The following is a 17,100-nucleotide window of genomic DNA, read 5'->3' on the forward strand; positions in this document are numbered from 1 at the left end:
ACTTTACAAAGGCGCGAAGCGGTCAAAAGCATCGCATCCCATCCCTCCAGAAAGGTCGCCCTCTTTCAACGAAAACGAGACCCCCGACTGTCAGCAGCTCTTAAACCCGCGAACCGAGATTGCACCGATCGAATCGAGTCTACTTTCTGCCGCAGCACACCATGTTTCCTTCCACCTCTAAGCCGACAGCGCGTTGGAAAGCTACGCGCTATAGCCGGACCAATCAATCGCTCCTCTTTTCATCACCTGACTTCGGTCTCCGCGTATGGCAGGCTGGGAGAGTGATCACGTGGCGAAAGATGAACGCGTGATTGGTCTAACGAAACATGTAGCTTCCAGCGCACTGTCAGCTTACGGGTGAACGGAGTAACCGCATGCCCGCGGGTTCAGTCGCTGTGTCGGCAAACGCATGCTACGAGATCCCCCTTTTCACCCGGCCAAGACGTAGCCGTTGCTGCGCTGGGGCAACGGCCCCCCTCTATGTTCATTCCAAACGAGTCCGGCGAGCAAGTCTCGCTCCTACTTGTTTGTTGTTTTTTGTTTTTTTGTGGTTTGTTCGCCTGGAGGCTAGGCGCAACTTTGGCGTACGTGTGTGCGGCCAGGAAGAAAAATGGTCAAAACCGAAACTCACACACGCACGGACTGTGCGCTCGCCTCGATTTTCTGATTTGAATACGCGCGTCGCTGTTTGCGTGGTGCCGGCAGCGTGAAGCGGGCTCTTCGTGCACCCGACGAGTGATTTGGGTCGAGCTGGTGTTTTGAGTGGCGGCGAATCGAAACCCGGACGGTTCGTTGTGTCGGGGAAGTTTGGAAACGGGACGAGCGAATTTTGTCGATGGGTTCGGAGCGGATGGCGAGGCAATTTCGCGAGGTCGTCGTCGTGGGTCGGTGCGTGACTCTAGGGTCAAAGCATACACTACTAAACTCCCCTATAAACTATGCCTGAATAATGCGAAGGATAACCTTGAAGAGATAACTATAGATGCAATGTGTCACATCATCAGACAGTCTCTTGCGAGTTCAAGAAAAAATAAATATACTCTACACTTTGCCTTTGTGACTTTCGCACGTTGAAGTACGATTATTGACTGATTGATAAAGCAAATCTATACGCCGTAAACACACACACACACACACACGCACGCGCGCACGCACATGTACACACACATCATGTAGGCATGTTTTGAAAAACGAGCCATAAAGTGACATTTATTCTTTTCCTTATGAGTTGTTTCCCTTCCCTAAATTCTCAGATAATCCCGAGATTTCAGACGCAGGCACACGTTACAGAAGTAAAAACAAAAAACTAATATTCTCAGTTGTATACCTTTTCCCCTTCATATCTCCGGAGATCTCAAGTCGCACGCGCCCTTTGCCGTGTCTGCCAAATTCAGACTAATTTGACTTCGAAAGATGATCATCGCTCGTCGAGATAAAGAAAAACGCAAACTGTCGCGGAAATCTTAAACTCTGTGAGAATGTGACGCTGGCGGTGGTGATTAATTGCGAAAGTTTGAGTGGATGACGTTACCTGGATCGGAAGATACAAAAGATAAACGAAATTTCTCTATAAGCCGATGTTCTATATATATATATATATATATATATATATATATATATATATATATATATATATATATATATATATATATATATATATATATATATATATATATATATATATGTATAAAGTCAGCTAGAAAGGAAACATATTCTCTTTCCTCGTTTGTATTTTCTATCTTTTGATCCAAGCAAACGTCATATGCTCAAACTTCCGCATTTTATCGCCACCGCTAGCGTCCCATTCTCACCAAGTTTCAGCTTTCTGCCGTGCCTAGATTATTTTTTTTGCGGCCCGAAAAACCGGGTTTCATTTTCTCGACCCCACCCGCGATAGTTTCCCAACAACGTCAGAGTTATTCCATTGGCGTGTGCGTGCCCAGTCGTCTCCCGCCCACACTTTGCCGCACCGAGGTCGTATACGCATTTTGTTTACCGTCCCGGATGACTTGGTGTGCGCAAGTAACAAACGTTAAGGGAGAAAAAAAAAAAAAAAAAAAGGCTATTTACGATGATAGCCAGAGCGATGCATGCGGAACGCAAGTTCGTCTGCTTCTTTTTGCAGGGGTTGTGGTGACGTCAGAAAGACGCCGAGTTCTGATTGGCTCTGATTGGAAGGATAGAGGGTAGACCGCTAAGCGAGCTGCCTTGCGGTCTACCGACTATCCTTCAATCAGAGCCAACCATAGCCCGGCGTTATGACGCCACCACAACACCTGCAAAAGTAGCAGACGAAGTTACGCTTCGCATACGTGCGGATGAAACGATTTACGATAGCCGTTTTATGTCGGGAGTTGTGACAGTTACTAGGCGCACGAGTCCGAGCCGCTTGAATTCTCGCGAACGTGAGCTTATACGTCCACGTTCGCACCGGTGTTGTGGACAGCGCGGCGGCCATCGACGTCCAAGCGCCGGTCTTGTGCAAGGTGAAAGTCTTGTAGCGTGACCAGGGTGGGAGGTAAATGATCGTGGCGCGCTGCGTGATCTGTGACGGTCGGCTGCTTCTCCGAGGGTCGCTCGATGTAAGGGGAGCAAGTATTTCGCCGACTCGTCGCGGGCGATTCGCAAGTAGCAAGCGCAGCTTAGTGGCACATACTTACTGACGACGTATACAAATGTTGACAATTTTTGAAACCAAAGACCGTTGTGTGGACAAAGACGTGATTGGTTCTTTGGCATTCTCCGCGACTAAGGCTGCAATCTCATAGGCTGCGCATCGATAATGAGATGATCGGAATCCGCTCTGGATGGATGGATGGATTTTATAGAGAGTTTTAGCGGATCGTTTTTTCGCTCCGATAACGGTACCTCCTCTCCCCTCCGGCGACCTTGGGCATGCATCGCATCGTTATCGGGTGTCGCTATCGGGGCGAAAAAACGATCTGCTAAAACTCTCTATTGGCTATACCCAACGTTACTAAAACACTCAGTTGGGAAACTCCCATAGAGACAGCTTTGAAAAAGTGGCCCCAACCTGTCTCCGAGCACCGAGCTAATGACGAACACAACGCCACCATTTCTCCCGCAGCGGCCACTTGAGGAACTGCACTCTAAAAAAAAAAGGGTGTACACGGGTACTCCCTTCAGGGGAGTCAAGCGATGTCTCAGAAATAACTCCCCGGGCGAGTCATGTTATCCCCCTAAATCGGAGAGCTATAGTACACCCCGTTTTGCAGGGGTCATTTAGCTCCTTATCTGAATCCCCTTGTGCTCATCTGACACCCCTCACTAAGGGTGCTGCTTAATTCGTTAAGTAACACCTAGGGAGTCAAGTTATCCCACTAAACAGGGGTGTTGTCTGGCACTCCTTATAACTCCCGGGGGTTCACGTGACCCGTCTTTTTATCGGTGTTGTTTAATGCTCCTTTCAACTCCCAGGTATTCACATGACTCCCAATTTTGTGGGAGATATATTGCGCCCTTTACTACTCCTAGGGACTCGCAAGACTCCCCAGTCCAGTGCGGCTTCGCAACACCATGGGAGCTGCAAAACTCTTATAAATTGAGGATTCCTTTAACTCCCCTGGATACTTAATAGACACGCTCGTACAACGGTGCTCACAAGCACCCTTTGCAACCCCCTGAGATTCAGAGGACTCTCGTCCCATAAGGGGTTCCTTGGCACCATTTTCAAGTACCGGAGAGTTCAATGACTTCGCTTTTTTTCGGTGTTTGTTGATGCTAGCATTACAAAACGGGGGGGTCAGATGAAACTTTTTGGGGGAAGCCTTTTTGGGAAGCAAATGCCCCAAACAACAGCTCACATTTCTTTGAAGCTGGCTCTGCTACAAGATTTCTTAGTAAAGAAGGGGTGCGTTCCAAGGCACCAGTTAATGCTCTCGGTATTTGCATCGCTGAAAGGAAGATGCACAAAATAGGTAATTATGGTTGAAATCTTTATTATGAGAACATATATAAAAAATTACAAAAGCGTTTATTTGAGGTTGTAGGAGGTCATTTTCAACAGTTGATTTGTGTTGGCTCCTCTGGCCTTCACCGACAAGTGGGTTCAAAGCCAGGTTCCAAATGTCGTTTGGCTCGACACTTCCCTCCGCGTCGACGAACAAACCTAGATCCTTATCTTTGACCTGAAACAATAAAACGCGGTTATAAGCATTTCACAAAATAAGTCACTACTATCTTTCCAGCACTTCTGAACATTTAAGAACTACGTGCTGCAGGCTATTTGAAGTATACGATTAGCAAACGGAAGCTTGCACATCAAAGTCATAACTATACTAGGGTGTGCTTCCGCTCCCTAGCCTTGTACTGCGCTTATGCAATATGTTTTAAACAAATCCTTCATAGGGCGACATCAGGTTTTTACACAATTTCAGATTAAACTTTGGTTTCATACACTGGTTCTAAAATAAAAGTAGCTAGCAATTAGCAACAGTTTTTTTTTTATTACTATGTGTTCAAGATCTAGTCCGCCTTGCCCTTTACTTGCCCCTCTGTCTCCATCGCGTCATGTCGCGGTCATGTTTCTTCAAAATTGTTTTAAATCGTTTAATGAATTTCTCACCTACCTCTCGTAGTCTCATACAAAACCCCGCAGATCAGCGCAAAAGCCTTCTCCGCTGTGACGTCGTCGTTACGTGCACATTCCGTATCACAACGCGGCGGAACTGATAAGTTTTGCCCTCGCTCGCAGCTGTTACCAGCTCCGCTCCGTTGTCATGAGGAATGTCGTGCAAAACGACAGCTCTTGCGCTGATATTCGCGGTTTTGTAAGCGTGCACTGCGGGATTGAGTTAGGAGGATTGAGTGCTAAATTAAAAGATGGATATATCGGAACACAGGCCGGCTTCAAGTTCCCAATATAAACTTATACCTTAATTACACTAATTCATAAATGTGTTATTATTTTTTGTTAATTAGAAAATTAACAGTTACGGTTAAACTTGCACATAGTGTCCGCCAAGGAGTATAACCTAGCTAGATTTCAAAACCTATTTTCAGTTTCTGTCCTAAACTTTTTTTAATCTGTAAAATTTAATTTTAAACACTTTGAATACACGTTGTACATTAGCTTATCTGAAATTTTAAACTTTTTTAGCATTGTTTGGCTGCGGTAACGTGTTCAACATGCGCAAAGGGAAATATAAGCTTCGGTAAAGCTGTACTTAGAAAGAGCTCTTTCGCGTTTTGCTTTTGTTTACCGTTTGCCATAAAATGACGTTGGCCTCGTCAAACCATCAACTGTCAGTCATTTGTTCACGCCCTTAGCGCCTGTATTTGAACAAACAGTCGAAAATAAAATTAATAAATTAATGAATGCATGAATGAAAAAAGAAAAACCTTATGGACGACGTCTCTGGGCATAATAGTGAAACTGTAGAGATTTTGAAGTTAAATAGTAAACCCATAAAACTGCGCTGCTTTATTTTGAACGAGTCTACCCTACCTCACTTTAAGTCAGAATTGAATAGCCGGATATCTTGTTATCTGAACCTAATAATTTTGGTTCCAAAGCAGGACGAAGTCGTTCGGCAAAACGGGACGCGATCGCCGGATGTAAAGTTTCGTATCGCGTTGCTGACTTCTTTACTTTCTACTACTGTGTTGATATAATCAAATCGCACGTTAATTGCAAAATAGTTGGCAATTCATAACTGACCAAGTTTAATTAACGCCTCTATAAGATTATTTAATTAGACAAAATTGGGAAAAATGTTAACTAAAAATATTTCTTGCCTGTTTTATTAATAAACGCAGAGGAAGGCAAACTTAAGGAAACAATTACTATGTTTATCATGCATAATTCTAAATATTAGCAATGTTACTTCGTCAGTTGGTGGAAGCAGAGCGTGCGTGGCATAGACCTCTACCATTTTTTTTTTTTTTTTTTTTTTTGCGGGTGATTAGGACTTTAAGTACGCTCTCGATTCAACGTACGACCGATCGACAGACCCAGCAGTCATTTTGACATAACTTGGCTATGGCCCCTTTGGTGGGTTTCTGAGAAAAGCGCGAACAAAACTCAAAACTAAGCATAAGCAAACTGCTGACCGTTAAACGAAGTTTTCAGAGACAGGATATGAAATATAGTAACTTGCCTGAATGAGCAGCCCCTCGTTCACGAGGTCCTTGAACGGTGACGCTAGAAGCGCGTGGTGAACATCGCTCTCCTTGCGCATATCTTCTACTATGATCTTCTTAGTTGAAGTTGTATAGGTTACAAAGCAAGTAGCTGTTTCGCTCATCGTGTCATACATACAGCACTGTCCAGGCGTATCCGCACACATGCAAAGAACTTGGCATGTGCGTTGGTTCAGTTCAAATGTATTTCAAAACGTTTACTAAGGCTTAACACACTGGCCGCGATGGAGAGGGCCAACCGGTCTACCCATCCAAATTATCCCCGTATACGTCCGGTAGGGGGACGCGGTTGACATTGCACGCCGTGGAGTCCGTCGTCCAGATGGCAGCAATTACCGACAAGCTGGGATTCGCCCTTGTGGCGCGTGTCGAATTGGCAGCATCTCTCTCTTTTGTGTTCCTTGAGACGGGCGATTCTTCGTCTACCCGTCTCACCGATTTAAGTGGCGTCGAGTCTCCTCTCCACAACTTACTTTGTGCACTACCTTACTTCGGGAATCCGGAGGGGTGCCCTCCCGATGTCCGGACATTTTTGCTCGTGAAGGCCTCGGGGTCTCGGCGCTGTTTCCCCTGAATTCCGACCGTAATCACTTACTGCTGGGACGGAAAGGTTGAAACAGGAGCTACCTAAATATTTCGTCTATGTTTGAAAAGTTCGTGAGCTGCTGTAGAATTTCAATTTCAACTGATGCTAAGAGCTAATTTCCCATACGTCGGGACTTTGATCTCTTCCGGTTGACCATTGCTGAAAAATGAACAGGGATTGTATTGTGGATAATAAAAATGGTTTTTGTGAGAGGTAAAAGGTTACGCCCTATATAAGAAATAGTAATAATCTAATTATATATCTGTTGTGGGTACGAGTTAAGAACTTATTCAAAAAGACGGGATTTCGATTTTAAATAAATCAAAGGGGGACATTGGGAACTGACCCTTCCACAGAATGGTCGAAAGGTTTCTAGGAGCCGGCGACAAGTCACAAAAAGTGTGACAAGTGATCGGGCAGTCATTGAATGAGGTTGTTTATTTTTCTATTTCGTTGAAGCAGCCAGCAAGCGCCTCAAAGCCGCCTCTGTGGGATTAGCGTGGCTGTCACAATCCTGGAAAAACTACACATTGGTAAAGATTAACCTTATTGATCGCGTCTTTTTAATAGACAAGTAGATACACTAATCAGTGAGTTGGTTTGCGAAACAATTTATTAATTGTTCTGATTCAGTGTTGTACACGTTCCTCAAAAGAAGGAACGAAAGCTCGTTCCTTCCGACTTTTGGAACGCGTTCCCGTTACAAGTTCCATTTGTAAAAAAGAAACTCGTTCCCGTTACATTAAAAAAATTGAACGTATCGTTACATATACGTTACATTTGTATTTTGATGATTACCACATCTATTTAGATCGAGGAAAGTGTTTTTTTTTTCTTATCTATCCCATTAAATAGGAGCAAACGAATCTGAATGCCGTGATGGAAGGGCACCAGGAGAAGAAAACAAGAGGAAGCAGGGTTTCGTTCGTTGATATATTCACCTTTAAAAATATCAGCTTTTAGTCATATTCATCTTTGTGGTGGGCGATTCAGACTAGCCAAATGTGCTGTTACCCCACACTGCCACGACCGTTTTCAGCAGCCTCACAAGTTTCAATCTAACGAAGTCCCTTGTTCGAACTTAACAACAGTTTTTTCTCGACGTTGCTGTTCACGCAGGACGAGCAAGTGAAGAAAAGAGTAGGGCTTTTCGAAGGTCAGTCTTGAAAAATACAAGTCCCTCTTCGTAAAGGTTGGATTCGTTGTTCAGTTTAAAGCTGGGGACAAAAGGAACAATGAAGAAAGGTTACGTTTGTGTATATTTTAAGTGACAAATGTTCGGGATACAAGGGTGTGTTCGATGTCATGGTAACCTGTTCTTTTGTTGGAACTGTATGTCTTTTTGTGGAAGTTCAATGATGAATGTGGTCGGCCTTAGGTTTCTGGGTGTATGAGGATTCGTGGAAGCAAAGAAAGTAACCGAGTTTGACACTTGCCTGTTGCTGTGGCTTTTCCTTCGACTAAAAGTTTTGCTTTTTGTACCAAGGTCTCGGGCACCTAGAAAAGTATCAATGTCCACTAGCTCTCCTGCACCCGACTGTTAAAAAGCGAGGACCACACAAATTAAACCCTAAGATAAGTAACCAAAAAGTAAACGAGATCCCGGTCTCTTCTTTGAAATGAAATGAAAATTACCCCACTGGACAAAAAAAAAAAAAAGGAACGCCGTTCTTTTCTTAGCTTTTGTAAAAGTGTAACGAGTTCCAGTTCCACCGATGCAAGATGCGGCGGCGGCGTTCCTTCGTTCCTCCTATAAGGAACGCGTTCCAGGAACACCGTTCTTTGGAACGCCGTTCCGTACAACACTGCTCTGATTATGCTAATAATCTCAGAGAGGCACGAAATGTGTTGTGAATGAGCAAGGCACAGGCTGTGTTATGTTGCGAGAGCCATTATTTGCTGGAATTGGTTAAATTTGCTGATCTGCTAGGATTTGTCAAGCTTGTTATCACTGTGTCGCGGGGTACCTGCCGTGCACGACATGTGTCTAGATAATTTACAGCACATTCTATACCTCCTCGAGTTCATCAGAATGATTAAGACAAGTGTAAACTTTTTTTTTTTTAAATGAGGAGTCCGCTATTTAAAGATGTTTACAGTTATTTTGGTTCTAAATGAGGTGCGGGCAAAGCGTTCAGTTTTACAGGCCCTTGGATGAGGCTCTTGTGATAACTGCAGAAGAAGGAGGCAGCTTCTCAAGAGTAATTATTAGACGAGTTGTTTGCAATTACTCGAAGAAAAAGAATCAAGTCTGTGACGCTCGAACGTGGCACCCGAGCGTGGTGATCGAGCGTGGCGGCCTAGCGGTAAAATGGATTTAAAGTTGTTTTAAAACAAAAGCTAGGCACTGCCACAACTGCGATTTGTAGTTCAAATTCAGTTTTATGCCTTACAAAACGAGTACAGAAGCGTTGCATTAAAGTCAACGACAGGTGGATAAGCTTAGGACGAACACCCGTCCTGTAACTCGTGGTGGTACCAACACTGTCAAATGAGAAAGAAAGAATGCGTCCAATTCTTTGAGTCCGTAACATTGAGAAATTTGTTATTTATTGAAAATAGCACTTCGGGGACTGGGACACGTGAAAGAGAAAATATCGGTTCCCAAACAGAAAAAAAAAAAGAAAGCTCATAGATGTTTTGCCACTTATACGGGTGGCGTTTTCAGCACACTCTGGCAAGGATGGAGGGGTAACCAGTCTACCCGCCAAAAATATCCCCGTCTGGTTGTCTCTGAAACAAGCTTCGTCCCAACAATTTTTGTTACATCATCAGAGCACAGAAACAAGATGGAGACCTAGAAAGGAAAACGCTAACACACAACTACCGCCAGAAACTCTTCTTTTTTTTCCTGATCGCTCGCTACGACTCGACGATGTGGCAGCTGTGCACAATTTGCCTTCCAAGAAGCTGTCTCTAGGTCACGTGAGTTTATTATGAAAGGTCCGGAATTTTGCTGTAGCTCAAAAAAAAAAAAAAAAAAAAAGTTCAGAAACGGGATATCGTTGTGGAGGCTCAGGAGAGATTGCGTCACATTTGATATCTCTCTCGTGCCCATCGGCGCAGAGCCGATTGTCAGCCCTGTCGGACGCCAGAAACGCTCGTACGAACCTGAGTGGTGGTGAGCGCGCATGCGTTGAGTGATCTCAAATTGGACAGATCTATCGTGATCCTATTCGCCGATAAATGTAAAGGCACTGTCTTGTTAGACCGGAAAGATGAAAACGCGAAAATGTACAAGGTTTCGAATGATAGTTTGCACTTTGTCTCTTTGAGCTTTGATCTAAAGGCGAGGTCTGAAAGGCACCTTGTTGACCCTTTGCGGGCGTTAAAGGGCCCATGAAACGAATTTTGGGTTGGAATGAATGAGTTTAAATTGAGACTTTACTAATCGCATATCGTTTTGTTGGCCAAAAGAAAGAGGCTAGAAAGTCAAAAGCCAGCTTTTCGGTACGAACATTTGAAAATATAGCGGACTATTTTGTACCTTCTTGCCTTCGAAAGCTCTCCGCCTTTTCACTATGATACATCCGCGGTTCCAAAAGCGCGTCACCGGCGCCAAACTGATGTCAGCAGAGCCCAGCTCACGCATTGGACACGAGAACTGCGTCACTCGGACGTATGCGCTCGTCAACAATCAATTCGTTGACGAATATTTGGATTCGCGTTCGTGGCCAATGAGTGCCCTGACGGAACTTATCGTCACTGGGGAATGACAAGTTCTATGGTGTGCATAAAAAGCACGGTGGAAGCTAGGAGTCATCGCACCGGTGCCGAAGGAATGTCACGACCACGTGATTTCACAATTCGCATTTGAGTTGAGGATTAAAGCTAAGGAGGAAGAAGTAGGAAAATCGTTTCATGACCCCTTTAAAGACTAAAGGACGTCTCGGTAAGACATTGTACCGCCGGCTTTGTTCGACGGACGGTTAGACGTACTGGCTGGCCCATCTCCATCGTAGCCAGTGCATACTGATCTGTGTTGCGATGCAACAATTTTTTTTACTTTGCGCAAATACGGCTTAAAGGAGCGGTGCAACGATATCCAATTGGAATGTTTTTCACTTGACACGAGCTTACTGGCACACCTGGGACTCAAGGATACTCGCACGCAACGCCAGTGGCCAAGAAACTCCTTTGTTGCGGTGTAATTTCAAGGACAAAAGCGATCATTCTTATTCAATCTCTCCTTTGCAAAATTTGATGACGTACCGTGGGGATCGCAGTACACCCAAGTGACGATATTTGAATGCTGTTCATAGATTGGACCCGAGCATTGCGTGGGCACTCGACTTGGGCTCGTGATAATTGCTACCTCGAGAAGCATTCGGGTAGTGACCCGTGTCCAATCGCTGCAACGACGACAACAGCCGAGCCATAACAATGTCTGGAACTCAGCGCGTGTCCTGCGCTTTGCCAACCCCAGCGCGTGGCTATGATCAACAGTGGCGGCATATAATCGGCTTCAGATCACGTGGCCGCTTGTTCTGGCTGCGAGTTGAGGGGGAGAACGCTGCTCGTTTGTCTTCAATTTTTTTCTGGGACTTCTATTGCGTGGGGTGAAAAACGAACGCGTGTTTCATAGGTCATTAACGTTAGGAATCCGTTTTAAGCGGTATTTGCGCAAAGTACAAAAATTGTTGCATCGCTCCTTTAAAAGAGATCCCTGACGTTAATGAACTATGAAACACGCGTTCGTTTTTCACCCCACGCAGTAGATGTTCCAGAAAAGAATTAAAGAAAAACGAGCACCGCTCACCCCCTGAACTCGCAGCCACAACAAGCGGCCACGTGATCTGGAGCCGATTATATGCCGCCAATGTTGATCATAGCCACGCGCTGGGGTTGGCAAAGCACAGGACACGCGCTGAGTTCCAGACATTGTTATGGCTCGGCTATTGTCGTCGTTGCAGCGATTGGACACGGGCCACTACCCGAATGTATGTCGAGGCATCGATTGTCACGAGCCCAGATCGAATGCGTACGCAGCCTTCGCGTCCACTGTTTGAGCAGCATTTGAATATCGTCACCGCAAAGCTCGATGACGTATTCCCGGGGATCGTACTGTTGCCATTGTCCCCACAGCTCCGTCATCAAATTTCGCGAAGGAGCAAGAGGCGGCTTTGAAAGGAGAGACTGAAATAAAAGCTCCGCTTTCATTGCTTAAATTCCGCCGCGACGAGGACGCTTCTTGGTCAGTGGTGTTGCGCTCGAGTATTCTTGGGTCCCACTAGTGCCAGGAAGCTGGTGTAAAGTAAGAAATATTCCTACCCAATGTCGTTGCACAGCCCCTTTGAGCCGGAGTAAACTTTTTGAAACATGACTTCCCCCCGGCTTTTGGAATATAAAGGTACTTATCGAAAATTCGCAAAAAAAAAAAAAAGGTACAACGATAGGGATAAAGAAATCATATGAACTACAATGCGTGGGGTGTGCACGCGATCCCGTCGCAATTGTGTTGCCATCAGCACAGGAAATGGCTTTTTAGTGTTTTGAGCTGACTTGAAATCAAGCCGTTTATGCAAAGGGACTGAACCTGCAGCCTTCCTTTTCAAAATAGGTGACTGTGTGATTAGCTTTTGCAAACACGTTTGGCCAGAGACGAACAATTTGAGCAGGGTAATCAGGCGAAACATGACTCAAAGCAGCCAACGTTGAGTCATTATTAAACTTATAAACACTGTGTAATGTTATCAATTGTTTACGTATATTGCCGAGTTGCCTGTATCGTGAATATCCGGGGGGGGGGGGGGGGGGGGGGGGGTGCGTGGGAAGTACCAAGCTATTTTTTGTCTGATTGAAACAGGTCCCAGATGGGTGGTTGACGTCCGTTTGGGACGGAAACCGTATTTAATTTCATTTCTTCATTGAAAGTGTCAATAATGGCCGACGCCTTTCCATTGGCACACATGTTAGTAGCCATACACAAAAACAATAAAAAACAAAATTGATTTCTTTCGTTTAATCCTTTTCCAAAGTGCAAACTTGAAAATGACAGGGCATAACTATTAGCTACACACATATCGCAAGCACTTTTTTTAAATAGGCTGAAATATTTGTTGAAATACATAAGTCAAAACCAAAATTCTAGATGATTGATGTAGTTCTGAATACGACCTGAGGGAGACTGATAATGAAAATTTCTGCCGGGTGCATAATTTTTATAAGCGGAAATGGGAGATATATTTACACGCGTAGAAAACTATTAAGATATGATTGAAACATGAAATAAATGGACGGTCAAACACGGCTCCCATTACCGGCAACATTTATTCACCTTGATGCCTGTACTTGCAGACGAAAAGGAGAGGGGAGTGGTAGAGAAGGGAAGAAGTGGAAGGGTCAGGTCAGTACGGGTGGGTTAGGGGGGCATCCCCAAGGCTGACCGGTTTACGGACGTCATGGATCGGGAGACGGCGGCGACGGCGGCGACGAGCTCCGGCTCCGGGCTAAGAAAGTTAATCTCTTTTCGAGATACACTGATGGGAGGGGGTACATGATAAACACCTCAATATTTTCACTTCCTCTCCTCGATCTGTGTCCACCGATCCTGGTGCTCGAGGGGAAGTCGTCCGAGCAGGTTCCACATTCCGAAACGTGCTTGACAATGGGGGGGTAATTTTGCTCCGCGGCGTGGGCTGCAGCTTTCCCTACGTCATTGTCACGTTCTCAGAAATGATCATTGAGGCAGCGCCTCGTTTGTCCCTGCGCCGCAGGGTATAGGGATGGAATACGAGCATTTCATGTCGGCGTGGGTTTCTGGAATGTTCCAGAAACCCACGCCGGTATAAAAGGCGCTCCGCGTGACGATCCGGGATCAGTTTTCGCCCCAGCGTTCGGCTCTGCTGTCACTCCCACTTCGACGCCCGCGACGTTCTGCTTTCTTCTGTTCCCTTTTTATTTTCGGGCACAAGTTCATCCCATTAAACTTTTCAGTTTCCCCAGTTATTCTTTGTTTTACCTTGTCATTCGTGACAATATTAGTAGAAAACTATTAATTGTGAAGCAGATGTGATATAAATAGGAAATGCAATAGCAAGCCCCCACGTTCATTGGTGACCATAAACATTTCTTATAAATAACTAGATAATTAACAATAATAAAAATGAATAAATATTAGCTGGATAAATAATATAACTTTGTATGAGCTGGTATCCGGCCCGCACAAAGCGGAAGTTATTCTCGTAATTCACAAGGGTGAACCGCCAATCTTTGCGCGGGTGGCGCAGATTTAAGCAGCAACTGAAAGAGTCGCTCTTGTCTTGAAGACGGTGCGGGTACAAGTGTTTTGTAGCCATGCTCATTCGTTTAAGGTTGCTGAAACAGACTTGTTCGAACTACCTGAGCCTGGGAAAGAAGCCTCATGCCAACGACTAGACATGTATCTCGGGACGCATGTGTCCCCGGGGTGCGAAGTTTTATTTTATTTATGCGCTATCTAATCCGGGACCACTTTTTTGCATGTAGATCTGCGAGTGAGCATGTATGAAGGGCTTGTTTAGGGGGTAAATAAAGTTATGTCTGCACTTCTTCACATTGTCTATTACATTTGTACTACATCGAGAGGTGGTCGTTATAAGTTATGTAAAAAATATAATAGAACACTTTATACGTTCAAACTTACTTTATTAGGCATTTATTAAATATGTAATTACCATCGAAGAAACGCGTTCCAACAAACATTTAAATAAGCGATTGTGGCGTTGCAAGCTCAAACAGACTACCCCTTTCTTTATCTTGTATCAAATACTCACAACGTTATTATTTTCATCCTTCTTGACATTACTAGGTGGTCCTTCAGCAGCTCGGCTAAAACGTATAGGCTCAAGGACTCACAAACAGAATAACGCAGGCGCCCACCCCCTTTGTATAAAAAGGCTTTTCCCATGAAAGGATGGAGATCAAGTCGGAGGAACGATGGTAGCGCCATCTTTTGCCAGGTCGCGAAATCTTTCGGGACAGTTCAGGGGTCACGCCACCTGTGGGCAGGCGTTCGAAGCTCGTCTGGAAGTGCAGAAAGGAGGAGAAGAACCAACCAATGGGGAGCCGGCGTCCCTCTTGCTTCATTGTTGGCGTGACGGGAGTTCTCCAAGGTTCTTGTTTAGCACCCCTCTGCTCCCTTCCCCAGCTCATTCCCTCGTAATAAGAGAGGAGGTGCGCCAGGAAGGGGTGCTGCTCCTCGTGAGGGGTGCTGAGCACCTGCTCGACTCCCTTCGACTCCCTTTTTTTTTAGAGTGTGCACGTGACTTCTATTTCGGCTTCAAGAACAGATACAGCGGTAGAGGTTACAGGGGTGCCACCCCCGTCTCCCCGGCGGACGCGCCGCGTTGAGCTACCGAAGTTAAAATGCACCTAGGGCTACCTGAAAGGCCCGCTGAGGCATGGTTGTATAAAAACAATATTAATTGTGCCGCAAAACCCTGCAAACTAAAGTTTTTAAAAACATAACGCGCCCCTCTTTTTGTACTAATCTCCAATAAATTTCATACAAGAAGAGTCTTTTCCGTTTGTTTTTACGCAAAAACAGGCTTTCAAAAAGCTCAAGGTGACCACAGTACAGACAAATGATAAAGAGTGGCGCTGTTGTCGCATTTAGCTCGGTCTCGGTGGACGCCAGCGGCCCAGGTTTCGAGTGAGTGTTTTAGTAACGTTGGCTATACCCTTTGTAACGGGCGGTAGCTTGCGCCACCTGGCTTAAGTCTATAAGTCTGCGTTTCCTAGTGAACGATGCCCGCGTTAGGACACCGTTCATCTTCGCCCTAAGGAAATTAAACAAAATTAAAATTTCGAGGATAATCAGATAGCGCATGTTAATGTTCCTCCGAGGCTTGCGCGAAAACTATTCAACGCTAGTATCCGGAATAATAAGTTTTGCGGTCATTTTTGTTCACACACTTGCGACAGCTTACGACCGAGTACTTTACGATCTCTTGTGATTTCTTACGGCGAAAGCAGAGCCGTTTGTGCTGAGCGAGTTCGGCCTTCTTCGGGAGGTTTTGACAGTCTGGCAACCACAGCAGCGTAGTCTGACAACCGGGGGATGACTACCTTCCGTCCGCCATTTTTTTAAGGCTCTGACTCGTGGGAATTCTATGCGATTCCTCAGGAATAAAGAAGAGAAAGAAGTAACGTTATTTTGCGTTATCGCGAAATCCGCCGGTTTTAGCGGGCAACAAGCTCCGCCCATTGGCCTGGGCTAGAGAACGCACTGGCGCAGCTATATATCGGGCAGCCGTGGAACACCTGTCATTTTCGTATGTTTCCTGTTTGTTCGCGCACTATCCTTTCACTCTCGGCATGAAAACCTTTTGGCAATGTTATAAAGGACCATTTCTCGCAGATAGCACGTACATAACTGATCTCGGTAATGCCGCAAAACCTTGGCTCTATTGAAATGCAATTCCAGGGCCACCTCATAGATGGCGCCAGCGTGCCAGAGTGTGTTCCCTCGTCCTAAGGTAATGCAAGAGGTCGTATAATGCACTCAGTAGTAGGCAGTCGAAAATGAGTGCGAACCAACCTTAACACGCATCACGCATCTCTATGTAAAAGCGGCCAGCTGCCGCTTTTACAGATAGAAAAAAATAGAAATAAAATACTTGAAGTTTTTTTCTTCTTCTAGTGCTTTCAGATTAACCAAAAGAAAAGCATTTTAAGCTTGTTTGCGTGTTTCTCCAGCGCTCTAGCGTAACCTTGGAAGAACCCGCTAAAACATGAATTTACCAGGGCGTGTAGTCTGCGAACTTCTCCAACGAAGAGTGCCAGGCAATACGAATCCGATAAGCAATCTGCGCACCCAGCGCTCTGGCCGGATGTTTCCGTACAACTACTCGGCGCCGACTTGGGGACAAGCCGCACATTGTCGTCTCCAAGGCGCCAAATTGCCTCCCTTTCTGCCGAGAGGCGGTTAGACTAGGGTGTGGAATCGTTTTGAAATAGACGTAACACACACAGAAAAAAAGAAAAGAAATAGTGCGGAAATGTGAAGACATGAAGGATAGTCACCGGGCGGAGAATCGATCGGGGAAACCGAGAAGCCAAACAGGTTTCTAACCGGTATTTCTACTGTTCACGCCTTGAGTTGTGTTTTTTTTTTTTTTTTTTATGCTATTTGTTTAAGAAAGAAAAATACATTCGGCTATGTATACAGTGATGTGTCGTTACTATGGGCACCTCCGTCCCCCCAAAAGCGTCCATAATGTGAGTTCTTGAGAACTAGATAAAAAAACATGTATTTACTGGGGCTGGGCTTCGATTAAGAGTTTTAAACCGATTAAGCGCTCCCTTTTCATCGATTAATCGGTTGCGCTTACCTGCGGGCATAATATCCAAAACTGTGTTAAAACTACACA

At 45.1% G+C, this 17,100-nt stretch overlaps 2 protein-coding genes across 2 annotated transcripts in view; one reads left to right on the forward strand and one right to left on the reverse strand.

Annotated features, from left to right (window-relative positions):
* The window catches only part of LOC8043021, a 35,076-nt gene that overhangs the window by 7,752 nt on the left and 10,224 nt on the right, over positions 1-17,100 (forward strand). The window lies entirely within an intron of this gene.
* Positions 3,891-6,389, reverse strand: LOC121836331. The gene is made up of 2 exons (XM_042291208.1): positions 6,120-6,389; positions 3,891-4,148 (listed from the first exon to the last, which is right to left on the reverse strand). Exons 1-2 carry the CDS (start codon positions 6,306-6,308, stop codon positions 3,891-3,893), a joined length of 447 nt encoding a protein of 148 aa, XP_042147142.1. The 5' UTR covers positions 6,309-6,389.

This window comes from Ixodes scapularis, unplaced genomic scaffold (genome assembly GCF_016920785.2).
Source record: "Ixodes scapularis isolate PalLabHiFi unplaced genomic scaffold, ASM1692078v2 PGA_scaffold2__306_contigs__length_199485367, whole genome shotgun sequence".
Taxonomy (NCBI): domain Eukaryota; kingdom Metazoa; phylum Arthropoda; class Arachnida; order Ixodida; family Ixodidae; genus Ixodes; species Ixodes scapularis.

Excerpts from the sequence above, each read along its gene's own strand:
- LOC121836331 (XM_042291208.1), bottom strand. The coding sequence starts at position 6,308 with ATGTGTGCGGATACGCCTGGACAGTGCTGTATGTATGACACGATGAGC. Across the intron at positions 4,149-6,119 it reads ACGAGGGGCTGCTCATTCAG|GTCAAAGATAAGGATCTAGG; the intron begins GCAAGTTACTAT and ends TTATTGTTTCAG.